The following is a 24,612-nucleotide window of genomic DNA, read 5'->3' on the forward strand; positions in this document are numbered from 1 at the left end:
TAAGACAAGTTACTGAGGGTGACCATCTTTTCCACCATCGCCAACTGTATTTGACGCCTTCAACAGCGATTGAAGCGACGTCAACAGCGTCGCATTGACCAATTACGTCCCAGATCGCTTTCTTACTCTAAAGACAACATGTCGTTACTTCAAGCGCCTCGAAGGCAGCTCTTGGAACGCCTCCCTCGAGCTTGCGCGATCAGTAGCGAATGCCCTCTCCAGCAACGCCTCCAGCACCAACTTCAATCGCCCTCGACACCCCGACGCCTCTTGTCAACGACTGTCACACGGTTATATGCCTCTCGCCGTCGCTCACCGGACAATGAGACTATCCAGCGCGTCAAGCGGCTGCAAGAGGCCAAGTTGGCAAAGGACCAGTCCCTCCAAGGCATAAACAAGGCCGAAAAGGAGAAGGAGTTTAAGAAGCGGTACAATTCGGCAGCGAGGAAGTGGACGGCATCCATAATTGCGCTGCCGATATTGCTGGTGACGAGCTACTACTTGTTTGATCGATGTGAGTTTGCCTAGCTAGGTTTGGATGAGTTATGGAAGCTGACGTTTGAGCAGTGGTAAGAGGGAATAAGCAGAAGGAGATGCCAAAGCAGCCGGCCGCGTTGGGGGGTTTGCCAGAGCCACGTTGAATGTCCCCGAGGCAGGAGGATCATGACGTTTGAGACCCAGCCGCTCAGACATTGAGACGCGTGGACACGGACTGAACATGGCTGTCCGATGAACTTCGGTTCACTCGATCCACTCGATGAGAGTCCGAGCGAAGATGACGGGCCGTGAGAGGTGTCAATCTACAATGTAACCCGTCTTATCCGTTTGACAAACGCCAAGACGGCACCAGAGGCAGAAAGTGAGACGCCACTGGATAAGGGGACGGAGGAAGACATGGCAATTCCAATTTCCTGGGCTCAGCTTGACGGGCACAACCAAGACGCCGCTTCCGGCTGGTGAAAACGGTGGCTAGTCAAGCCATGAATGTTGGCAATCGTCACGACACGAGGAACATTTCTTGGAGCACAGAAGAAGGGAAATGTTATAGCAAGTATAGTCATACAAAGGGTATATGTTCATGTCTGGAAATGGACGATGTAGAAATTAGGTACGGTACATATATGTGCACTCCGTTTTCCTCCGCTTCAATCAACACGCAACATGTCCTAGAAGGTGAAATAGTTACACTCGTGAAGCAGTCGTTTGTACAAGCCGCCGTAACCTCACGAGAAGGCCTAGTCTAGGACGCTTAGTGGCCGGGATGGTTGTTCTTCTTGTTCTTCTTGGGCCACTTGCAGCTGAAGCACTTGGGCTCGTAGAAGAAGTCGACCATGTAGTTGTTCTCCTTGACCTTGCCGCCAGAGTACAGGATACACTTGGCAGGCTTGCCGTTCTGCTTCTTGGTGAACATGAAGAACTTGCAGGTGGTGCTCGACTCGATACAGGTCTTGGCGCAGGCTCCGAGGTTGTCGTTGTCGCCGTTGCCGATGACGACGCCGTTCTTGACGTAGCCGCGAGTGCCGCAGTCGGAGTCTCGCTCACACTGGCTGAAGGAGGCAGTGTACTTGGGGCAGACAGCAGAGGTGCTGCTGGGAGCCTCAGAAGTAGTGGTAGCGGCAGTGGTGGTGGTGGCAGGCTCAGGGGCACAGCCGTAGCACTTCTCAATGTCGTAGTACTTGGGAGTCTCGTAGTTGCAGGGCTTGAACTTGAGCTCGCTGAGGGGAGCGTCGTAGAGCTGGCACTGGCTGCCGAAGGTGGCGAAGCTGTAAGACTTGCAGCCGGGCTTGGCGAGACACTCGATGCCACACTTGGCCTCGGACTCGGCCTCGAAAGCAACACCGAGCCAGTGCTTGTCACAGCCGGAGTCGACGGTGCCGTGGGCGCCGCAGCCCTGGGGGGCGGGGACGATGGGGGTGAAGTAGGTGCAGGCCTCCGAGGTGGTGGTGCTGGGGGCAGCGGTTGTCGAGGTGGTGCCGATGGTGGAGGAGGAGAAGGTGGTGGACACGGTGGAAGACTCGGTGGACGAGGCGGTGGTGCTCTCAGTGGAGGAAGCAGTGGTGGACTCGGTCGAGGAAGCGGTGGTGCTCTCAGTGGAAGAGGCGGTGGTGGTTCCAGTGGTGGACTCGGTAGACGAGGCAGTAGTGCTCTCAGTCGAGGAAGCAGTGGTGGACTCAGTCGAGGAAGCGGTGGTAGTTCCAGTGGTAGACTCAGTGGACGAGGCAGTAGTGCTCTCAGTGGAAGAGGCGGTGGTAGACTCGGTTGAGGAAGCAGTGGTGCTCTCAGTGGAAGAGGCAGTGGTAGACTCGGTCGAGGAAGCAGTGGTGGTTCCAGTGGTGGACTCGGTAGAGGCCGTGGTGGTTCCGGTGGTAGAGGCAGTCTCAGTAGAGCTGGAGGCGGTCTCAGTGGAAGAGGAAGCCGACTCAGTTGACGAGGAAGCAGTCTCGGTAGAAGAAGAGGCGGTCTCGGTGGAGGAAGTGGCGGTAGCAGTAGCCGTGGTAGAGACGGTCTCGGTGGAGGAAGAGACGGTCTCGGTGGAGGAAGAGACGGTCTCGGTGGAGGAAGAGACGGTCTCGGTGGAGGAAGAGACGGTCTCGGTGGAGGAAGAGACGGTCTCGGTGGAGGAAGAGACGGTCTCGGTGGAGGAAGTGGCGGTAGCAGTAGCCGTGGTAGAGACAGTCTCGGTGGTAGACTGAGAAGCAGACTCGGTGCTGCTAGAGCCGGTGGTGGACGAGGCAGTCTCGTGGCCGCAGCCGAAGCAGTTCTCGAGATCGTAGTACTTCTGGGAACCAGATTCCTCAGAACCGGAGAAGCCAAGCTCCGTGCGAGGAACGGTGTACAGTGTGCAAGGGGTGGTGTCGACAGCATAGTCGTTGAAGGAGAAAGAGACACAGCCAAGGGTCTTGCCGCACAGGTTACCGCAGTCCTTGACGCTGTAGGCGGTGTTGTCACCGGGGATGATCTTGCCGTCGGTGTTGTCAGCGAAACCCAGGTTTCCGCAGTCCTCGGGCTGGGGCTCCAGGGGAGTGTAGTAGGTGCAGGCTCCGGAGGAGGTGGTCGAGGCCGAAGCAGAGACGGTGCTGCTGGACTGGGTCTCGCTGGACTGAGTCTCGGTGGTAGAGACGGAGATGGTGGTGCTGCCAGTCTCGGAGGCCGTGGTGCTGGTGGCAGTGGTGTCGGTGCCCTTGCCGGTGCCGCTGGTGCTGGCAGACTCGGTGGAAGAAGCAGACTCGGTGCTGGAGGCAGTCAGGCTGGTGGTGACCTTGGGACGGCAAGGCGAGGCGCTGGCCAGGGGAACGGCCAGCGCGGCCAGGACGGCCGTGAAGACCTTGGCAGAAGGCATTGTTGTGTGAATAGAGATTAGACTAAGTTAAAAGAAACGATTGTAGTAGGAACTGGGGAAACAGATCCGGTTGGTGATAATGAGCGATTGAACTGTCTAACGAACGACAACAGCAACAACGGAAGAAAAGAATGATACCGCTGAAGTGAGAAAAGAAACCCTGTGAAGGCTGCCAGGCTTCTGGCGGGATATATACCACTCGGTCCCGAGGTTGCCATCACCACTGGGTGAAATTAACCGATCGGACCATCCGGTCTAGCGTCAAGAGAGAGACTCTTCCGCGCTCATGGTCAAACGGTGGAACTAGCCCGCGGGTGGATGAGCCCAGAAGTTGAGCGCCAGCAAAAAAAGACGCCGTCTCTCCGACTAGAAGCGGTGATGAGGTCAGGGCGAGATGCACTGGTTGGACGGCGAGGGTCCGGCGCACGGAAAGCTCGCAAGCCAGCATGTCGTTCTAGTTCAGGAGGGGTCTAGCCAGGAACGAGCACAGCAGTCAGGGGGGCCAGGTTCAGCTGCAGACGCGCTGAGGCTATCGACGCCTCCCTAATAGGAAGAATCGATAGTTCAGCTGGGTGGCGGTTAGGAAGCTGGTCAAGCCCTGGTTGGTGATCCCTGTAAGCGTGGGCCCTCCCCGCTTAGTTAGTCAGGGGTCGGTTGACGACTGGGGGCGAGAAGGTTTTTGTTGTCAACGTCGGGACCGATGGCGCGGTACCATGAAATTGAAGGAAGAGAGAGATGGAGAAAGAGGGGATGTTGGTGTTGGGGCTGAGTAGGGAGAGACATACCGGAGTCTGAAACGCAAGGCTGGATGAAGATGGAGATGTTGAAGAGTCGTTTTTGTGGCTGTTTCTTGTGAAAGACGGTGGTTACGAGTTATGAAGAGTTTGTGTAAGCAGTCAGACTCCTTTCTTTCTTCTTCTTCTTCTTCTCTTCTCCTGACAAGCTGATCTGATACAACCTCTTGTGAGGCGAGTAGTCCAACGCCACGAATCTCCACCACTTTTTGGACTGGGCGCGTATTTTGGCAGCATCACAGCTTGCACTGCACAGCGCTAACAGACCTCGCCTACCGTAGACCGCGATGGCCGACGACCGACAATCTCGGAGAATAGCGAAAGCAAAGAAACCGTCTCTTTCCAGAAAAACAAGGTTCATCTGCCCATCTCCCGCGGAACCTGTTTGTCTCTGCCCTACCAATTCTTGGCCAAACAAGTTCCAAGTGGGGACAGCCTAAAAACGCTCTGTGTAATTTTAAATCATGTCGGCGCCAGGAGGCTTTTTTTTTGGTACTGTGGCTTGCTAGACGGCGCGAGACTGTCTCCTGTCAGAGTCATCATCAATCGGGTCTATCGAGTGTCTTTATCGGAGACTAATTGAGGATTTGCAGTGTCAAGCTGGGGAAAGGAATGACGGTGTGCATTCTTAAAAGATACTCGGCCGAAAGATGCTTTCCCCATGTTTTTGATGTCTTAAGAGAGGTAATATTGGTGTTTCTACCGAGGGCCCGCAAAATGTTTGCAAGATTTGTTTGTTGGCACGGGTCATCGAATGAGCCGAGTCTGCCTTGCCCTGCTCTACCCTGGCAAGGATGCTGTTCCTCTCTACGGTTCTGCCAAGCTGAGCTCACATGGCACGGATTCTTCCAAGTGCTGCCCCGTTCAACGTTTGTCCCTGTGGAGACTCTTGAAAGAAGCAAATCAAACCGAAAGACTGCCGGCAGATAAGGGGGGCGCACGAGTTTCAGCGTGAGTCAAGATGGGGCAGTCTTGAAGAGTCGAGAGCGGATCAACAATGATAAGCGCTGCCAGATCTGGGCAGAGAAACACGAGCTGGGATGGCCCCCCTGTTCGTTTGGGCTCCCCTACGCTAACATGAGCTGGTTGTTTTGTTAGAGGCTGTGCCAAGAATCGGCTCACGGTAAGACGGCAGTGTACGGTGACGAGAGATGACATTTGTTTCTATCGGCTGTGTTCTACGGATTCCACCGACAGAAGGCCGTCTACTGATATCTTAGCTTGGTGATGGTGGTCCCATCTTCTAGCACGTGGGTTTCCTCCTCCAGCTTGGTTCCTCGCCAGCGAGGAATCGCGATTGTCCACATGTACCAGTATACAACACCCAAAGCGAATCTGTAACTGTTAGCATTGACTTTCACACAAGAGGCCAGTGACTTACATGCTCAATCCCACAACTGCGTACGTCGCCGTCTCATCCGGAGGCCGGAAGAACGGCGCAGCCAACAACGCACAGCTCAGCGCTATCCTCAGAAACACGGCCGGCAGCCACGCCCTGAACGGACGCTTCAGGTCCGGCCTCTCCACCCGGAGCTTGACGAGGCCGATGGCCACCGCCAGCGCGATCATCTGCCCGGCGTAGCCGTCGATCTCGAGCACCAGGGAGTAGATGTCCCCGGTGGGGAGGACCATTACTAAGAAGGAGGGGATGTAGTGGATTAGGAACCCGCCTAGGGGCGAGTTGAAGGGGCGCGAGGAGGAGAGGAGGGATGAGTAGGGGAGGAAGCCTTGTCGGGCGATTTCTTGCTTGATTCGGGCCTGATGGTTGTTAGTTTGTGTTTGAAGTGGTTGGTGAGTCTACAGTACCATGGCGAATGCTACCACAAGGACGTTGCCGATGGCAGATGAAGCAACTGCCATAGGAAGCACCTTGCGACCAAAGCTCTCTCCAAAGAGCTTCTCAAAGAAGAGCGCTGCAACGAGTTCACCACTGCCTCTAATGTCGTCGATTGGCACCACAAGGAAGTATGCGACGTTGATGAGGAGATACATGCCGCACGCCGTCGCCAAGGCCGTCAACGCGACAGACCTCAAGGTCCGCACGGGGTTCTTGACCTCGTTCATCACATTGGTCACATTATCAAGACCAGCGTACGAGTAAAAGACTTTAAAGAGCGAAGTCGCGATGACGCCCCAATTCCAGCTGCTATCATCCCAGAGGTGCTCCCATGCGAGTTGACCCTGGGGTACGGCGTCGATGTTGGGGCGGAAGAGGACGACGTAGAAGCCCGAGAGGATCATGAACAGGATTATGGCGATCTTTATCCAGCCAAGAAAGTTTTGGATCCTGATTCCCGTCTTGGGGAATACTCCGTGGATTATGGTCACGGCTGTCAAAAGCCCGACTGCGAGAGTTTTGCTCCAGAAGTCATCATCTTTGTTGATGCCAAAGGCGAAGAGCGTGTATTGCGCAAAGATGATGCAGTTACTGGCCGTGAAGCCAAGAAGCACTGCGTATATGGCGAATAATGTGGACGCGAGTAATCGTGGTCGTCGATATGTAAACTCGATAAAGACCTTGTCGCCTCCAGATCTCGGAAGCATGCACCCGTACTCGAGGGATACTGCCAACCCGCACGCGCCGATGGCAGCTCCAACGACCCATAGGAGCAGAGACAAACCAGGACTGCCGACAGATTGAACTATTGTCCCTGGAGTCGCAAAGATGCCGCTCCCTACGACGCGCGAGATAACGAGGATGTAGGCGCTCTGCCACGAGAGGGTCCGGCCGATCGGGGACGTCTCGGGGAGTACGTCGTCTTCGAGGGAGCGCGAGGGTTCAACAGCTCCAACAGCGATTTCGCCTTCGTCTACGGAGCTCGGAGGTGACGTGGGTGTCTTGTCAACAGAGCCATATGAATCTTGACTTGACTGCCGCTGCAGCAGCGGCTGCTCTTGAGAAACGTTTCGTGTCATGACATTTGCGATGATGGTCCCTCTTTAGCAAGCCTTGGGGGGCATGGGTTTATAAGAGGTATGGTTGAAGACGTGATCGAGGTCATGGTTGATAAGCTGCGAGACATCCGGATGTTCCTTGGCGTGTGATGGGCTGTGATGGTGTTGTTCGTCAGGCGTGATGAGGATGACGCGATCGCTTGGGGGGTCTGGCATCAACACGTGTCGTAAGCTGTGTTTCAGATGATTGTGAAACTTGATGGCTTGAAGTATAAGAAAGAGGTGAATTTTATTGATTATTTACGTGTTTTTCTGTCATTTGAGAGAGTTGTTATGCTATACTTTTCCGTTATATGCTCAGTGTTGCGTCAGCTTGCAGATATCACCGTTGCAGCTCAAATAACCCAGATAAGAGTGGTATGGAGGGATTGGCCCCCATATCGAGGAATGACATCATACTTTCCATATTAAACGTCAAATCAAAAAGTCCCCGACGCAACGTTGGGAATGAAAGCTATTAATAATTCCCCAATAACGCGTGTCTGTAGGGTAAGACGTGATAAGATCAACACCTAGCAGGGCGGGATGATATCCCACTTCAGCACCCTTGTTAACGACTTTCACATGCTCACAAATTCTTAGGTTCATTGCTCATTTATTTTATGATACGTATTGGATAGCTATGCCTCGCTAATAACTAGCTTGCGATTATCAGATGGAATATTTCCAACGTGTGGAACCCTTCTTTGCTTGAGTCATCTTGCCAACACTGTTTGCACAAAATGAAGCCGTGACCTGCATTGGAATATTTCGAGAAGCATATCCCCTTCATTAGACAAATTTGTTGTCTCTCACGCTAGCGCTCATCGTCTGGCTACTGTCCGTCCTAAGCTTTCAAACCAGGCGTGAGCTCTTCAACACCCTCAAGACACTGCCTATTAATAATACACTACCATCAAGACCGTGACGCCATACTGGTTTCTTTTCTTCCACCCTGAGGCTTGTTATTCATATCAGAATAGCACAAACCCCCATATCCGCCATAGCATGTCTCGCACTCCAAAGCTTATCCGGATATTGCTCTCTTTGCTTCCAAGCATGCTTCACAATACGATAGACCGTACCGCAATTTGTAAACCCAGCCTCTGATCTACTCAGTAGCCCCTTGAGTAGATCGTCAAAATACTGCTGCTGAGGAGGAAGTGCCATCGATCCAGCTACGCAAAGAGGCCACGGCGTTCCGCGCAGTGAGATGTTGGCGGGCAGCTGCTCCAGGACTTCGATTACTCGCAAGACTGCTCGGTGCGGATCGGGTGCTGTTAGGCCGTATTCTGATGCTAGGGTGTATAGTTGGACGAGGGCTGAGGTTGCGAAGAGGTGGGTTACTGAACGTGTTACTGACGTTGACTGTTTTGTCTGATATTTGTTAGCTTTTGATAGTTTGAGGCAGTGATGGACTTGCCGCTGATTCAACTTCCAGAGCTGCTTCCATTCCGTCAAATATTTGTTTCTCAAGCTCGAGGATGTTTTCTTGTAATGTCTCGGTGCTCATGGAACCAGCCTTTGAATCAACAGACACCAAGTCCCCAATCGCAACGACGATGGAATTCTGGCACCCCATGACCCTCGACATGTCGATCTTTCCGGCGTACAGCCACTCGCGGTAGGGAAGCTTAGGAGCCTCGCCCGTCGAGACGGGAGCTAGAACGTCGATCCAGAGGAGATTCGCGAGAAGAAACTTTTGAGCCGTGTTCATGCCCCGGAGAAAGTCAAAGTCTGGGCTCGAGGGGTCTGGAGGGTAAAAGTCGAATTCGGAGGGTTTTAGCTCGTTGGCGACGGATACGAGGGCTTTGAAGTGAGGTTCCCAGTTGCTTGTGCCTCCTTGGAAGACCTGGATTATCAGCATGGGGTGAGAAAGGTTGCAGGGAGGGTGTACCTCAAAACTTATTAGAAACATGCCGCCTGCGAGAAACTCGAGCCATTCTTCGCGGCTGTCTGCGAATCCGCCTACTTCTCGGCGACCTATTATTTGTCGAAGTTCTTGTAGTGCTTTTGTATGATAGTTGAGGAGTTCATCTTCTTGGTTTTCGGTTCGGTATGGTGAGGAGATGTGTTGATGGAATGCAGATAGTGTAAGAGCAGCATTACGCAGAGGAGCGCCTTTGATATGTTAGTACAAGTTTGGTTGGTTTGAAGAGAGATGCATACTTCGCTCCAGAAGAAAGAATAACCATCCTCGTCCTCCTTCTTCAGGCGCATCAACGTAGAATGTATACTGGATAGGAAATATGTAATCCAGGTAATGAACAAGATACTGCGCCTCTCTAAACGTTGTGTTCCTCGCCTGCGAGTCTGAAGTAGAAGCAACAACAGCATCATCCTTGAGCTTAGCAGCAGCACTCGCCCTCGAAGCCTGCGCAGCTTGAGCGGTCACCTGAGCGAGCCGCCTATTCTGGACCCTCTTCACGCGCCGAAAGTTCTCCTTTACAGCAGCCTTGATGCGTTGTAGTTCTTCCTGCAGCAGGGCCTCGTCGGCCATCCACTCCGGCGCGTCGAGGTCGTAGCCGTGGCATTCGATGTGTCTGTCGGTGCACTCTTTGCAGTCGGGGATTTGCTCGTCGCATTTTCTATGACGGATGCGACATGTCCAGCAGCCCCTGCGTCCTCGTGTCATTGTGTCTGAGAGGATGCAAGGTGGGAAATGGAGGTTCAAGGTGGGAAATGGATTTGTGGGGGATGTGGAGCTTTTGATGTCTTGGCCTAGGTGAACCTAGTTAAGGAGGTTTTGACTCGCGATGGCCCGAGGTCAAAGATAGGGGATGGAATTGGGTGGCTGGGATGTCACTGACTCGGGCAAACCACCTGATCCTAGTCATGATGTTTAACTTGGAAGTACGTGGGGGTGGTTGGCACGTAATTGAATATATGTTGCATTGTTGCTTTTCTTATCTGCCATCCATATCAAGTATCTGGGGGTGCGAAACTCGAATGTCTTTAAGATTACGGTATCCTCCATTGATGTCAACGAGGGAGCAGGAACCGAATTGATAAATGTCTCTGTGGTGTTCAAAGGCATGGTTGTGGGTGGCATTTATGCGATCCTTAAAACGAGATGAATGATTGCTGATGGCAAGTCTGATGTATTGACCAATAGAGCCATCCGTCGCAATAGTAGCCTCAAAGTATTTATCGAGGTTGGAATTATAAAACAATCAATAGTACAACTCTACTCTATCAAAAAAACTATCAACGCTTAATCAACCACTACCAGTTCCGCCGCACATCGTCCATTAGACCCCTTGGCAACTACAACAACCATGAACTGATCCTTGGGCACAGTTCTCGTCGTCGGGAACCGTTCCGCCCTTTTTGGCCTCGTGAGTCGGTCCTTGAAAGTCCAGTTACTACCTTGAATGGTGATGGCATTGGAGAGTTGACCGTTGACAAAGGCTGCTACAGAAGCAACTTGGACGTCGGGGTTGTTTGTCTCGATAGTGCCGTTAATTTCTACGTTGCGGATTTGGTTGGCCTTATCTTCGTCTTTTTGGGTGGTTGTTGAAGTGATGGTCAAAACAGGCACAACCTCTTTAAATGTTTCCTGAATGGAGGGAGAAAGGGAAATCTCGTCTGTAGCCAGAGGAGGTGCCAACGGGGGCGCGACTCTGCTCCGAGATCCAGTCTCGTACGCAAAAGCATATCTCAGGAGATGTTGATCTTTCCACGCCTTGGAACAAAAGGTGACACCAACGGGCATGTCCTTGTCTGCCATCTTGCCCATTGGAACAGTGATGCAAGGAATACCAAGATGCTTGAATGCTCTTCCTCCGTTGGAATACAAAACACCAGGACGAAGAGCATCCGTCATGGACTCAAACGTCTCGTCTGCATCTGCATACGCCACGTCACCGTTGGTTGGGAAAGCCACGAGGTCATACCCGTTGGAATCCATCCACTCCTCATATAGTGTCTTTCGCATCGCGTCGAGGGCCTTGGCGGCTTCTTCACACTCGGGGAACGTGTACAACGTTCCGTTCCGTTCGCGAACCGCTTCGATCATATCGACGTATCGTACTTGGTTTTGGGACTCGGTGTGCAAGGTCGGATCGTCCATCGGCGCGACGAGGGGATGGATCTTGTCGGGGTCTGTGGAGGGAAGGTTTGGAATCTTGGCGTCGTTGTTTTCTCGGAGGAAATCGTCCCAGGCTGTGGCGATCATCTGACATCTTTCAATGCTCACCCACTCCTTGGACATGCCGGGCACGTTGGAGCTCTGGCCGGGAAAATCCTTTTTCGTGTATTGTTCAAGGATGGGGAAATCTGTTTCGACGATTGTGGCTCCGAGGGCTTCGAGGTTGGCGCATGTTATCTTCCAGAGGTTCAGGACTGAATCAGAACAGAATGATGTTGGTTTGTATCCTTCGATGCCGAGGAAGCATTTTGGAACGGCGATTCTCTTCCCTTGAAGGGAGGTGACATTTTCGAGGGTGTGATAATCTGTTGGCCGGACTTCTGAGGGCTTTGGGACATGAACATATGTCTGATTCCGCCAAAAGTCGACTCCTTTTGCTGAATCAACATCATCGGCCACAGCAACATTGAGAACATCAAAGAGATCTCGCATCGACCGTGTGTGAGGTACAATAACATCGCAGGTGGGATAGAGAGGCCACTGTCCCCTATTGGGCAGCACACCCCAGCTCGGTGAGTAGCCAACCAGAGAGTTGTTGGACGCAGGGGCTCGGCCTGATGAGACGGTCTCCCCGGCGAGTCCGAATGCGGCGAAACTCGCTGTTGTTGATGCTCCACAGCCGTTGGATGATCCAGAAGCAAATGCGGTGGCCATGTAGGTGAGGTTGTAGGGACTTTCTGCTCTTCCGTAGACACCCCGTTGAGAACCGCCGTCGGCCATAGGTGGCATATTGGTCTTGCCGATGAGGATAGCCCCAGCCTCACGGAGGGACTTGACAATGGCAGCATCTTCAGAAGCAATAAGATCCGCAAAAGCAGGCGATCCAGCAGCCACGGTCATGCCCTTGACCTTGAAGCTATCCTTGACGGTGTAGGGAATACCCTCAAGCGGACGGGGAGGATGGGAAGCCCGATAGTTGTCTGACTCTTGGGCTTCTTGGAAGACGTTGCGGTTGAGGACGCAGATGGAGTTGAATGAGGGACCGCGGCAGTCATAGTAGCCGATTCTGTGGAGGTAGAGGGAGACAAGTTCGACGCTGGTGATGGCTCCTGAGTCGAGGGCCTTTCTCAGGTCGGCGATGTTGGCGTCAACCAGGTTGATTCGGGATATGGCCATGGTTTGACTTATCAGAGGAGTAAATTAATAGATGAGGAGCAGTGAGGATATAGCCAGTGATGATTCTGGGTCTGGAATGCTGATCAAGTTGTCGATGGTTGTCGAGGGTATTTATCCCTGACTGGAGACACTTGCCCCCCATCTTGGCCGGCGGCGCGGCGGCCACATTCAACGTGGGAATTCCCAGGTTTCTATAGATAATTGATACGTAAAAGAGGCCGACATTTGGGGGATCGTGTCATGTGCATTGTTTTGACGATGCGATATAGGCAGCTGTGTGGTATCAGTGTCGCGGTGTTGAGAGAGAGTACAGGGATGGAAAGTCGAGGCGGAGGTTGGGGTGGAAGGTCGAAGCGCTACCCTATACAAAGGATACTGCTAACGGGGGGTAATTGTGTTTATTAGCTAGCAGTTGGTGACATGAGATTCAATGAATATTAAGTCCTTTGTGAGAAATATTCTACCTCTTAACTGAGAGGCTCTTTCAAGTAACAGCTCAAGATCTCATCGGTTGTTCTGAACGTTGACAAATGAGATTATCGCTGATGATTCTTGCTAATGTTATACAAAAGAAAAATGTGTCGTGGTCGACTATTACCCTGAACCTCCTCACTGTCCTTCTCCCATGCCTTGCAAACCCCGACCGTGAGCCTTTAATCCATGCTGTTCTTGCCCTCATCATTCCTTAAAATACTCGGCAATCTCCTCGAGCAAATCAAAAATCTTGTATCGAAGCCGATGCTCTCCCTCTACCGCGATCCAGCATGTAAACACAATCATCTCTTCTGTGAGGTTGCCAGAGTGAGGGCCCTTTGGGTTCAACTTGGCCGTTTCCTTCTTCTTCTTTTTCGATACCTCACCGTTCATTGCAGCTTCGTATTCGGCTGGTAGTTGGAGATCTTCCGTGTTGCACTCTGGTAATGAGTAGATGCGGAGGGCCCCAAGCAACGCCTTCTTCTTGTTTGGTGGTTGTCCCGTCTTTTCGGATCGTCTGAATGTGGCCCAGCGGTCCTTTTCAAGGGTGGCAATGACGGTTCCGTCAGAGCTGACAAGCTGAAGAGAAGTTAGTATTGATCCTTGTGTCGACTCGGAGGACATACCTTGAAGTCATGGCTTATGCCCTTCCAGTTCTTGGTCCTCCCAGTCCTGAACCTCCTCGTCCCAGTCCATCTGTATTCCTGCCCACCCAACTCCCACTTCAGCGTCCTACTTAGGAACCCACTCCTCTTCATCTCAACAGGAAAAACAAGACCTTCAACCTCCTGCTGCTCCTCAAGTTCCTTCTTCGGCGGCGTAGGCCCCAAGCAGAACCACTTTCTGAACTTTTGCCCAATCCTATACTCCCTCTGTTCTTTCTTTCTCCTCTTGTTCTCCATGATCTCGTGCACGCCGTCGCCGACCTGCAGACGGAATGAATTCCACATGCTGGTGCGACGCGCGCGGGCTATGGCTTTGCTGGATGTGTACTTTGGGTTGTCGCCTTTGTACAAGATGGGACGCCATGAATCATGGTGTTTTTGCGGGACGGGGTTGACTATGAAGTATTCTGCTGCGTCGGCGGTTGAAGTTGCAAAGAGATGCTTCTTGCCGAGTGCAGCTCTGCGATAGAGCTGGAGCGTCTTGAGAGGCTCCTGCGCATCGTTGAGGACGTGTGTTTCTGTATCGGCTTCGTCTGTATTGCCCATGGTTGTTGATTTGATGTTGTGGAATTAGAGTTGATGCCAAGGCAGGCTTGGCCGATGGGGATCTTAAATATTGAGATGTGAGTGTCCTCCCGAGGAATGCGAAATACGAGAATACGGAGGCTCAGCTCCCTACGGGAAGCTTACCCAATCGGGGACCGTAGGCAGCACAGATGCTGCGGCTGAGCAGTGCGGGAAATTGGATTGGGCCGCGAGGTGTTTTATAGCGGCATGTTGGTGCGGCTGACCTGGCGAAGCAGTCGATTCTAGCACTCGAGATGAAATAAAATGGATTTATTTGTATTACTGGCTTTGCTGGATTTGGAAGCTGCTTTGATAAGGCTGATTTCGGGCGAATTCTACTTCCGAGCATTACAACTTGATCTTCATGCACCACACATGCCAGCCTGTTAGATTTAATCGTATTTTTCGGGTAAGGGTAACTTTCTATGTCACGACTTGAGAACCGTGCCCTTGCCGCCAACGGTAATCTATAGAGATGTTAGTGGTCATGGTTTTCTTAATGCCACTACGGTATTGGAAATTGTCCCTTGTTGTGACGTCTGCGTGGGCCGGAAAGGAGAGCTTGTAGGATCAACGAGATGGAGCTTCTCTGCCTCTGCCCCTGTACCGGTAATCCTAACACCCGCTGTCAAGGACCAAGCTTGGGGCCTTTGAAGTGTGTTGATGTGTTTGAAAAATATGTCATTCATGCTTTTATTGGTACCTCACGGATTGGGAAGTGTTTGTGGCTGCGCTCAGCTAATGTCACTCTGTACCAACCATACGGTCGATTTAAGCTTACCTCTCTAGCCACCAATGGTCGATGATGACACTTCCATAAGCGAGCCCCAAAGAAGGAAGAAATCGTCAACTTCTTTCAACTTCAGAATCTGGAAATGAGATTGCGCCAAAGTTGGAGTTTCATTGACCGAATATCTTCTGGCTCCTTCGCTAATCTGTTCTGATAGCAGGATGATTTTCTATGATGGACACAGATTCAAAATTGCGCAGAAATAACCGAACTGATAACATATTCTAAGCATATAAACAGAACTACCAAGGATAACTAATTGATTTCGTTTGTTCACTTAGGCCTTGACAACATCGAACCCCTTCATAGAATCCAAAGCCTCCCGAATCTCAACCTTGTAAGCCGGAATACCTCCCGAGTAACAAACAGGCTCGACCACCTTGTCAGGAATAGAACCACCCATGTACGTGCTCCTGGTAGTCGGGAACAAGCTCCTGTTGTTCAGCTCAACCACGTGCTCCTTCCACTTGTCGGCAGCCTCCTGCTTGGGGTTGATGTACTTGATGCCGCTGTTCTCCATCTTTGCGATGCAGTCGGCGATCCAGCGGCCTTGGACTTCGACGGTCGAGGGCCCGTTGGAGAGGAGGGTTGGGCCGTGGACGCCGTAGATGTGGAACATGTTGGGGTAGCCGCTGGTTGTCACGCCGAGGTAGGTCTTGGCGCCCTTTACCCATTCTTCTTGGAGTTTGGTGCCGTGGGTGCTCTTGAGGCCGAGTTGGGTCATGACTGTGATAAGTTAGCTTGGCTCGAGTGATGATTGACATTTCATGTGACAAACCTCCAGTGACAACATCCTATATCTTGTTAGCAGTTGTTCAATCCATCCAGATCAAGGGGACTTACAAATCCTGTGGCAACAGCAATCACATCAAACTCGTGGTGAGTACCATCAGCAAGAGTAATACCAGTCTCGGTAAACTCCTTGATGGCGTTGTTCTTGATATCCACAACATCCACGTTGGGTCGGTTAAACTGCTCGTAGTAGTTGTACTCAAGACAAGGACGCTTGATGCCAAAGTAATGAGGCATCTCGACAGGAGCCAGGAGATCCCTCTTTCGGGGGTCACCAATGCGGGCGCGCGTCTTCTTGAGCCAGAAGTTGTACGACTCCTTGTTGGCTTCTGGGTTGAAGAGGTTGTCCTTGTACAGGGCGACCCAGTAGCGGAAGCCACCGTCGGCCCAGACCTTTTCGTAGAAGGCGTCTCGCTCCTCGGGGGTGTCGTCGAATGTGTTCTTCTCGTGCCAGTCGTAGTGGAACCCGGCGAAGCTGGTCTCACGGAACTTGAAAAGCTCGGGGTACCACTTCTTCTCGCGCTCTTGCTCTTCGACGGTGAGCTTTCTTCGACGCATGGGGACAGCCAGGTTGGGAGTTCGCTGGAAGACCTTGACTTCGCCGGCGACAGGACCCCAGGCTTGGGTTATCTGCACACCAGAAGCTCCGGTACCGATGATGGCGCAGCGCTTGTTCTTGACGTCGACTTCATAGTCAGGCCAGAAGGACGAGTGATGGATCACGCCCTTGAACTTGTCCATGCCGGGCCAATCTGGGACATAGCGCTTGGCGGCGAAGCCGGTTCCAAGGATGAGGTACTTTGCCTTTGCGGTGCGGCCATCTTCGGTCTTGACGCTCCACCGACCGGTGTTTGTGTCAAACTCTGCGCCGACGACGACGGTGTTGAAGGAGCAGTCCTTCTTAATATCGAGGACCTTGTCGACGTGATCAAAGTATGCGCGGAGCTCATCGTAGGTGGGATAGTTGCTCGACCAGTTCCAAGTCTTCCAAGTCTCTGGGAAGCTGAACTGGTACTCTGGGACTTCAGAATCCACACCTGCTCCGGGATAGCAGTTCCAGCGCCTTGACACTCGTGTTAGTGGAGATGTACTCGGATATGAGGGGCGAAGTATGCAGGTGGGGGATCACAAGGCCACCCGGCCCCATAGGACGTGTATGCAAGGTGCCAGTTTTTGCTTGACCGGCGTGGGTACTTACCAGGTGCCTCCGAGGTCGTTGCCGGCCTCAAAGATGACGGCCTTGTGTCCACGGTCGCGAAGAGTCTTGAGCATGAAGATGCCGGCTGTTGATGTCAGCATTTGCATAATCCCATGGCAAAATGGAGAAGAGAATCCTGATCATTAAAAACAGCAGTGATGGAAAGTGACTTACCAAAGCCAGCTCCTACAATGAGTGCATCAACTTCGATATCCTTGCCATGTTGGGTAGTCGAGTAGGCAGTCAACTTGGTGTTGAACTCGTTGGATCGGATAGGAACGTTTTCGCCCATTTTGGAGACTGTGATGTGAAGAGGAGTTAAAAAAGGAGTAGAAAGATGCTGAAAGTTGGTATTGGAATGCTTGAATGAGTTGAGAGTGATGATACATGAACTTGAGGAGGATCAAGACGTCCTATTTAACAGTTTCTGCTCTATGACTCGCAACGCTGCATCAAACACTCAAAAGAAACCTTGTCCTCATCTGTACGCACAGAAGATTGCGGAAGGTCCTGCAACAGATCGGGCTCCCGTCCGCCGCAACTTGGTCACATTCATGAGGATGCATTGCGTCCTGCTGCAACGCAGTGCAACACTACAACTCCAGATTCAGCCCGTATCTAACCCCCTCTCCCCACGTCTTTCCCCGGCTTCCTTGGCGTGGGGAAAGCTCATCTGCCGAGCTAGGATCATCATCCACCCCGGGAGCGGCGCCGCGTCCTGAATAGCTACCCCTCAGTTTAGGTAGGTGGTGAAACCGCATTTCAGCTGCGGAGGCGGATCCGCTTGCCGGGGCAAGGGGATCGTCGTTGGCGTTGGGCTCCAACTGAGACATGTGTGTGTCCGAGCACATGACAAAGTTGTGGGACTTTGTGAGGGGAGAGGATAAATAGGAGAGTAGAGACTGAGGTGCATATGTTATTGTGGCAAGTATTCACTAGTATTCGTATCTTTGTTAAAACACATATCAAACTCCACTTTCTGTCAATATGCCCCTCGATTCAAACGTCGTCACCAAGCTACGAGGCATCGTGGACGGGGCCTGCGCAGATCAAACTGCAGGTATCCCCGGCACGTCTGTCGTCGTGGTTGACAGAAGCGGCGAGGAGCTGTTTGCCCACGCAGCGGGGAAGAGAGGAGTCGCCTCCCAGGAACCCATGACGCTTGAGAATGTGTTTTGGATTGCGTCCTGCACAAAGATGCTGGCTGGTGTTGCCGTCATGCAGCTGGTCGAGCAGGGGTTGCTCAAGCTCGATGATGGGGAACAGACGGAGAAGATTGTGCCTGAACTCAAGGAGCTCAAGGTTTTGAACAAGGATGGCAAGTTGGAGGACAAGAAGAGGGCTATCACTCTTCGCATGTTGTTGACGCATACTTCTGGATGTGCGTATACCTTCTTTAATGAGAGGTTGAGGGATTGGACTCTTCCTGCTGGGTATGATGAGTTTTCGGGTCGTCTTGAAGATATCAAGATGCCTCTGGTGTTCCAACCTGGAGAAGGCTGGGAATATGGTGTAGGTGGCCCTTGCATGAACCGATCTCACTGGATAAAATACTGATCATCTCCAGGTGGGCATCGACTGGGCGGGCTTGGCCCTGGAGCGAGTCAGTGGGCTGTCGCTCAACGACTATCTCCAGAAGCACGTGTTTCAGCCCCTGGGCATCAAGAACATGTCTATGCTCCCCGGCAAGGATATGCGATCTAAACTGGCCTACATGCACGCGAGGGATCCCGACGGGAAGCTTCGGCCAAGAGATCATCTCTTGAGGCTGCCACTCGTGGTGGACCCTGATAACAAGTCTGAAACGGCTGCCATATTTAACAGCGGAGGAGCAGGCATGTTTGCGCAGCCACAGGAGTATTGCAGTAAGTTTTTCGCTTGGTGATAAGGGATTCGGCTTATTGACTATTTACGGCAGAGGTTCTGGCGGTGCTCCTCAACGATGGAACATGCCCTCGAACAGGGGCCAAGATCCTTCGAAAGGAGACGGTGGATGAAATGTTCCGCAACCAGATTGAAAAGTTCCCCAACGCGTCTCGGCAGTTCATCCCGGCGGCCAAGCCGGATCTCACCAACCCGATCCCCGAGCTGTACCCCGTGTCGGGGAACCCTCCGCAGGGCTGGGGTCTGACGTTCATGATGTCCAACGGCGGAGGTACGGGCAGATCAAAGGGCACGGTGCACTGGGCTGGTCTGGCGAATCTCTGGTGGTGGTGCGATAGGGAGAATGGCGTTGCGGGCATGGTTTGCAGTCAGATTCTGCCTTTTGCGGATGCCAAGGTTCTTGGGCTCTGGGCCGAGGTTGAGGCTGAGATTTACAAGGCGATCAAGTAGATACCATACCCTCGAGACGTGATCAGAACGCGAGAATAGGACGTGCTTCACTAGAGTAACCTCGCTTAAACGTTCGGATGAATTCAAGCTTGCCTTTCCAGTTCGAGACAAGATCCAGGACATGTCAGGCTCGAGGACACGTGGATGAACTCGGCAGCGTCGGAGAACAGGGGCCCGTCAGGACCCTTGCCTTGTAGATCCAATGAGTGTGTCTCCTCGCCCAAACAAAGTTTCGACGGCTCTCCTCCGTTACAATGCATCCTTCCAAAAGAACAACCTCCGCCCTCCCTCTGACGTATCACCCATCCATCACGCAGCAGAGAAAAACGCGGGGAAGATGCCATCCTGGTGGAGACGACCCCCGGAGAAGCGGAGCTTGTTGCTCCACAAAAATATAAGGGGCTTCTCGGTTTCGGGTTTTTCCCCCGCCCTCAACTCGCAGATTGTCCCCAGCTTTTTTCGGCCTTCTTCCGCAATCTTGCTCCTGCTTGGAAATGCTGAGAAAAGAGAGATAAAATCATATCGCGTGCTTTTATTGGCTGATGCCCTCTTCCTCTTCCTTGTCCTCCTCTATCCATCGACATATATAACCTGTCGCGAGTCCGTCGCGCTCACGGTGACGCGTCATGAAGCGTCAGACAAAGCTCGCATGCGACCAGTGCAGGAGATCTAAAAGGGCCTGCGACGCCCCTCCTCTTGAGCTCCCGGATCACGACAGCTTCTCTAACGGGACCATCGTCCTGGGCAAGAGGCCTGGTGGGTTCCCCCGCCCTCCCCCGGTGCTCCTATCGTCCGTTACTAAATCCCTCAGCCTCGGAAGCTGAGCTTCGGCCTTGCTCGTACTGCACAAAGACCAAGAAGCAATGCACCATGAACTGGGCCTGGTCCCAGGTCCAGATCACCGCCGCGCTGGCTGCCGCCGCGCGTGAGGACTCGAGCTTGGAGTGCATCATACCGGGGAAGCGGAGGCAGAGCAGCAGCAAGGATGTCGAGGTTCAGCCTGCGATAACAGATACTGCCAGCTTCAGCATTCCTGCTTGTCAACCGGGGCCGTCTCAGGGCCCACCACATGGTCTGTTCAGTCAGGAACTGCCGAACCTCGATCTATCGTTCCCCGAAGGGTCTCTCGGTGCCCTCCCGTTTGGTTCCGTGCCGCCAGAGAGTAACGTCCCTGGCCATGACTTTAACATGTCGGCGTTTGAGGAAGCCACGTCGTCGTCGTCGGATTACTTGGCTGACAACTTGAGTCATCATCTCTCCGTTGGACCGGAGAGCATCTGTTCGCAAGCGCCACCTGAAGTCCAATTCGACGATTCCCTCTCTGCCTCGCAGCAAATTGAACCGATTCCTCCTCCCAGTCGCTCTTCTCGCTCCGGATCTAGTCGACTTGGAAGTGACAAGAGTCGGCAAAGGCAAAAGCGCCGTCGCACGTCACGGAGCTGGTCATCGCACCAGACCGGCTCTCTATCCCCCTTCTCTATAGACCAGTCAATGATGGCGCGGTCCAACACTCAGTTCATCTCTACCAACCTGTTGAAGATCTATCACGACGTGTTGGAGCACAACCTTAGCTGCTGGCTGACCGAAGTGACGTGTCCATATAGGCCTGGCTCCAACACGAGTCCTCATTCTGAATGGGGCGCTTCATGGACGAACAGGATCTATATCCGAACACAGAGACTCGACCGAGTGGCCCAGTCTGCTAAGCTGATACAGTTGACCCGATCCGAGGACCAAGCGGCCACGAGGGCCCTCCACCTTGCCATCATGGCCTTTGCGACCCAGTGGGCTCAAGGGAGTCGTCGTCAACGAGAGCACTATCATCCCCTTGGCGATCCCTTCGAAGATGACCGACCAGAAGACTTTCTCGACGAGATCTCGGAAGAGTTTGATCGAAACATTCAGAAGCACTTTTGGGAGCAGGCGCAAAAAGCTCTGCAGGATGTAGCCGATGTCGAGTCATACCGAGTAGCCTGTGCGGAGCTGGTCTTTGGTCTGACGCAGAAACCATGGAGTCGCGATGACGATTCGACCTCTGCGACTGATGGGTTCGACTTTTTGCTTGGCCAAGAGAGGAGGTTCGATGCGGACTCGATGATGGCTGAGCTAGGCGACATCATTGCGCGCGATGGTGCACCGGTCATGATGGAACGAGCAGCTCGAAAGATGCATGCGTTAAAGTTCCAGTTTGACTCTACGAGGAGAGGCCTGGATGGGTTCCGTCGTGGGAAGAAGGCTAGCGACTCTCTTTCCATCATGAGCCCGGAAGATCGAGGGACCGTTGGCTTGTTGTTTTGGTTAAGTATAATGTTTGACACGGTCTCGTCGTCGATGAACGAGCGGCCGGTTGTCGTTTCTGACGCTGAGAGTCAACATGATGATGCTCGGCAACATCCTGAAGGACCAGATGGACAGTGGAACGTCCCTCTGTTTATCCAGGATAGCCTCGAGCAACCATATCGCATGGTTCATTGGCCATGCACATACGAAGCCGCGGCAGAAGCTGTCACAAAGTCGGCACCTGTCAAGGTCCTACTCTACCGGCACGTCTCGTACCTGCAAAACATTCTCCGAAAGGGAGGCAGGGGAGAAAAGGTTGAGCAGATCATCCGCAACTCGATATCCGTCTTCAGGTACTGGAACCTCACACACGGTGCCTTCTTCAAGGAACTGCTACACGACTACGAGGCTGTACCAGGACGTATCCAGAGTTGGTTCGTGTGTATATCATGTCACTGGCATTTGGCTGCTCTCATGCTAGCTGATCTGATCGAGTACGTGGACGAGAACGAGTTGGGTGTTGCTTCTGTATCTTATGGCCGTCTTGGAAGCAAGATGGTTTCAAGGATACGAGAAGCCAGCGCAAGAGAGCTATCAGACCTAGCAAAAGTCTCCACCCCGGACAGAGGCACAACAGGCATGATATCACCCTCGCTCTCACACTTCCACGACGCCGTAAACGAAGCCACCATCCTAACCGAACCATGGACCATCATCCTCATCCGCGCCTTCTCCAAGGCCGCGGTCCTCCTCATCAGCGAGGCCAACGACTTTCTCGAGTTTGGGCTCACGACGAGGGGGAGCTTCCAGGAGAGTCTTGCCCGGGCGGATGAGTGCACAAAGGGGTTGTGGCTGCTGGGTAAGAAGTCGGATATGGCGAGGAGGGTGGCGGATAGGTTGTCTTTGGCGATTCATAAGCTAAAGGTGTAATTTTATGGAGTTTTGGAGGGTTTGTAATATGACCAAGGCAATAATGATCTGTTTTTGTTTTTTTGTATGGGCGGTTGGGGTTCTTGATGTGGTGTTAGCTGAATCAAGGCTGGTGGTTGTTTGATTAGGAGTTGTTGGATTTTTGAAGCGAATTTGATGTTGATAAGTAATAACACATTACAAGGACCCTGTGATTACGGATGCGAGTGCCTGGCTCTTGCTAAGACTGCCTTCTGAAAATAAAAATGGAATCATTTACTACGAGGCCTAGATATTATATGATTGCCGTGTTTGTCTTCTCACCCGTGTGCATCTGTTCAAGACCCTGGTGGTTATGGAGGGTCATGGGCTGGCCGAGATGACTTACCAACTCCAGGCCGCCTCGACCTTTGCCATCACGACAAGTCAATCTTACAAAAGTTACAAACACCAAAAAGATTGGGTTTTAGGTGGATGTTTTGTTTTTTGTATAGCGCCTGGTCAGAGGTGGATTTAGGTGAGCGGAGAGAAGACGAAGGTTTATAGGAGCGGATTTTAGGATAGGTTTACCACTTGACCAGGCGCTGAGCACTTTGTGCTTTTAGGATGGGAGAGTAAAGGGTAACCTTGTTTATATGGCTATCTCTCGAGTCTACAGAGCCTCAAAAAGGCAAAAAGAGAGACCCTTTTTAGGGGACGCCCGGTCAGGTGATGATTTTTTATTAGGTTTGCGGATTTTAAGAGAGGTTTTAGGTTTTTTTTTAGGAGAGGATTTTAGAGAGTTAACCACCTGACCAGGCGTCGAGTGCTTTGTATTTTTGGATGGGAGAGTAAACGGTAACCTTGCTTATATGGCTTTGAGAGACTCTTGGGGTTCAAAAAGACAAAAAGAGAGGTCCCTTTTGGGTGACGCCCGGTCAGGTGATTTACTAAGTTTGCGGATTTGGAGGTTTTTTTTTAAGGAAGAGCGGAGTTAACCACCTGGCCAGGCATCGAGTGTTTTGTGTTGTTTTTTTGGTTGGTAGAGTACAGGTTGAACCTCCTTATAAGTCTAGTGTTGCCTGTCATCTCCTGTGTCATCCTCACTTTGGGCTTCCAGGCGGAGCAACAAGGGTGACGTCCGTTGTGCTGAGTATTGCTAAAATCCATGGCTTTGTCGCCTGACTCGCCCTTTTTCGTATGGAACAATGGCCGCATCATGTCAGACTCCATGGAGAAGCCGCCTCTAATGCTGATCAGCAGCGGAAATATTGGAGTGTAGTACAGCTCCGAGGCCTGTCACCGTTGGAGACTCCACTGACCGGTGTCCCCGAGAGGGTGTGGTCTAGGAGCCTGGCCTGTTCTAGACCATGAAAAGGCGCAACACTTGACGGACGCCCTGGGCTTGATGGGAGACCGGGGTTCTTGTCCATGGGTCTGATCGCTTTCTAGGAGTTGTGTTGGGCCCCTCGGCTTTTTCGTCTGCATGCAACCGACAGACCATGGATCATCGAGAATCATGTCTGCCCTAGAAGATGTTGGGCGATAATACCGATAGACCGTGGCAGATCTCCAAGATACATGCTCGAGGGTGCTGGGGAAAACAATGTCGTGTTACCCATAAGGGAGCTTGTAAAACAGCTCACAAGTACTCAGAGCCAGGTCAATTACGGACTTATTTGTTTCTAGTTGTCACTATCACACGCTGTCGCACGACATGATGCCCGTCTTGTCACTCGCGCATCCCATCACCATTCGGCCCTTCCGATGCATTGACGCCCAAGCAGCGAGGATCGCTTCCCCGGATTTGCAAGGGTGGGTGATGCCATGCGTTATGCACCCTCTGACAAACTCGATTCAAGATAACCCCCGTGGACCCCGCGGGATTCAGTTCAGATTGAGTTTCTTGAGTCAAGTACTGAGATAGGAGGCCGGAGAAATATGATGCCTGGGAAGGATGTTCGAGCCGCCGTGAGCCGAGACGTTGGCTTAAGCCGAGATGCGCCAACAGCTTCCGGGGAGAGAAGCTCGAAGCGCCCAGGCTGTTGACTCGCGAATAGATTCACCTTTGTCTCTAAGAAGTCTTGGAAATTGTCAATTATCACTTTCAAGTGAAAAGAAGTATAAAGAGGAGCAATCGTCTGTTGTAACTTGTTGAAATTGTCTCGCTGCTAGACACGCCTTGACGACTCTGATGGCGTGTCAGGGGCAACTCATGACCGCGACCCAGCAAGATTGGTGGACAAATACGATGGGGAGTACGGCTAGAGACAACCAAGTGGGATTTCGG

At 52.4% G+C, this 24,612-nt stretch overlaps 9 protein-coding genes across 9 annotated transcripts; 3 read left to right on the forward strand and 6 right to left on the reverse strand.

Moving 5' to 3' along the window:
• Positions 1 to 138: 138 nt before the first annotated feature.
• MRS44_012856 (uncharacterized protein) lies at positions 139 to 528 on the forward strand (the record flags this gene model as incomplete). The annotated part of the gene is made up of 1 exon (XM_046277539.2): positions 139 to 528. The coding sequence occupies one exon, from the start codon at positions 139 to 141 to the stop codon at positions 526 to 528; it is 390 nt and encodes a 129-aa protein (XP_046126567.2).
• Positions 529 to 1,249: 721 nt separating this feature from the next.
• On the reverse strand, positions 1,250 to 3,340 carry MRS44_012857 (uncharacterized protein; the record flags this gene model as incomplete). The annotated part of the gene is made up of 1 exon (XM_046267773.2): positions 1,250 to 3,340. One exon carries the CDS (start codon positions 3,338 to 3,340, stop codon positions 1,250 to 1,252), a length of 2,091 nt encoding a protein of 696 aa, XP_046126566.2.
• A 1,999-nt stretch (positions 3,341 to 5,339) lies between these two features.
• On the reverse strand, positions 5,340 to 7,050 carry MRS44_012858 (uncharacterized protein; the record flags this gene model as incomplete). The annotated part of the gene is made up of 3 exons (XM_046277538.2): positions 5,340 to 5,469; positions 5,516 to 5,892; positions 5,941 to 7,050. The coding sequence occupies 3 exons, from the start codon at positions 7,048 to 7,050 to the stop codon at positions 5,340 to 5,342; spliced, it is 1,617 nt and encodes a 538-aa protein (XP_046126565.2).
• A 1,156-nt stretch (positions 7,051 to 8,206) lies between these two features.
• MRS44_012859 (uncharacterized protein) lies at positions 8,207 to 9,703 on the reverse strand (the record flags this gene model as incomplete). Its single annotated transcript, XM_065618941.1, has 3 exons — positions 8,207 to 8,445; positions 8,488 to 9,189; positions 9,238 to 9,703. 3 exons carry the CDS (start codon positions 9,701 to 9,703, stop codon positions 8,207 to 8,209), a joined length of 1,407 nt encoding a protein of 468 aa, XP_065475013.1.
• A 579-nt stretch (positions 9,704 to 10,282) lies between these two features.
• On the reverse strand, positions 10,283 to 12,334 carry MRS44_012860 (uncharacterized protein; the record flags this gene model as incomplete). Its single annotated transcript, XM_046271565.2, has 1 exon — positions 10,283 to 12,334. One exon carries the CDS (start codon positions 12,332 to 12,334, stop codon positions 10,283 to 10,285), a length of 2,052 nt encoding a protein of 683 aa, XP_046126563.2.
• Positions 12,335 to 13,012: 678 nt separating this feature from the next.
• MRS44_012861 (uncharacterized protein) lies at positions 13,013 to 14,019 on the reverse strand (the record flags this gene model as incomplete). Its single annotated transcript, XM_046267772.2, has 2 exons — positions 13,013 to 13,387; positions 13,435 to 14,019. The coding sequence occupies 2 exons, from the start codon at positions 14,017 to 14,019 to the stop codon at positions 13,013 to 13,015; spliced, it is 960 nt and encodes a 319-aa protein (XP_046126562.1).
• Positions 14,020 to 15,107: 1,088 nt separating this feature from the next.
• Positions 15,108 to 17,112, reverse strand: MRS44_012862 (uncharacterized protein; the record flags this gene model as incomplete). Its single annotated transcript, XM_046277536.2, has 5 exons — positions 15,108 to 15,556; positions 15,609 to 15,624; positions 15,674 to 16,685; positions 16,821 to 16,905; positions 16,995 to 17,112. 5 exons carry the CDS (start codon positions 17,110 to 17,112, stop codon positions 15,108 to 15,110), a joined length of 1,680 nt encoding a protein of 559 aa, XP_046126561.2.
• A 695-nt stretch (positions 17,113 to 17,807) lies between these two features.
• Positions 17,808 to 19,154, forward strand: MRS44_012863 (uncharacterized protein; the record flags this gene model as incomplete). The annotated part of the gene is made up of 3 exons (XM_046267771.2): positions 17,808 to 18,332; positions 18,388 to 18,685; positions 18,739 to 19,154. 3 exons carry the CDS (start codon positions 17,808 to 17,810, stop codon positions 19,152 to 19,154), a joined length of 1,239 nt encoding a protein of 412 aa, XP_046126560.1.
• Positions 19,155 to 19,780: 626 nt separating this feature from the next.
• On the forward strand, positions 19,781 to 22,364 carry MRS44_012864 (uncharacterized protein; the record flags this gene model as incomplete). The annotated part of the gene is made up of 2 exons (XM_046284337.2): positions 19,781 to 19,910; positions 19,966 to 22,364. 2 exons carry the CDS (start codon positions 19,781 to 19,783, stop codon positions 22,362 to 22,364), a joined length of 2,529 nt encoding a protein of 842 aa, XP_046126559.1.
• Positions 22,365 to 24,612: the final 2,248 nt, after the last annotated feature.

The sequence above is a fragment of the Fusarium solani genome, assembly GCF_023522795.1.
Source record: "Fusarium solani strain SB1 chromosome Unknown bctg00000008, whole genome shotgun sequence".
Lineage (NCBI taxonomy): Eukaryota > Fungi > Ascomycota > Sordariomycetes > Hypocreales > Nectriaceae > Fusarium > Fusarium solani.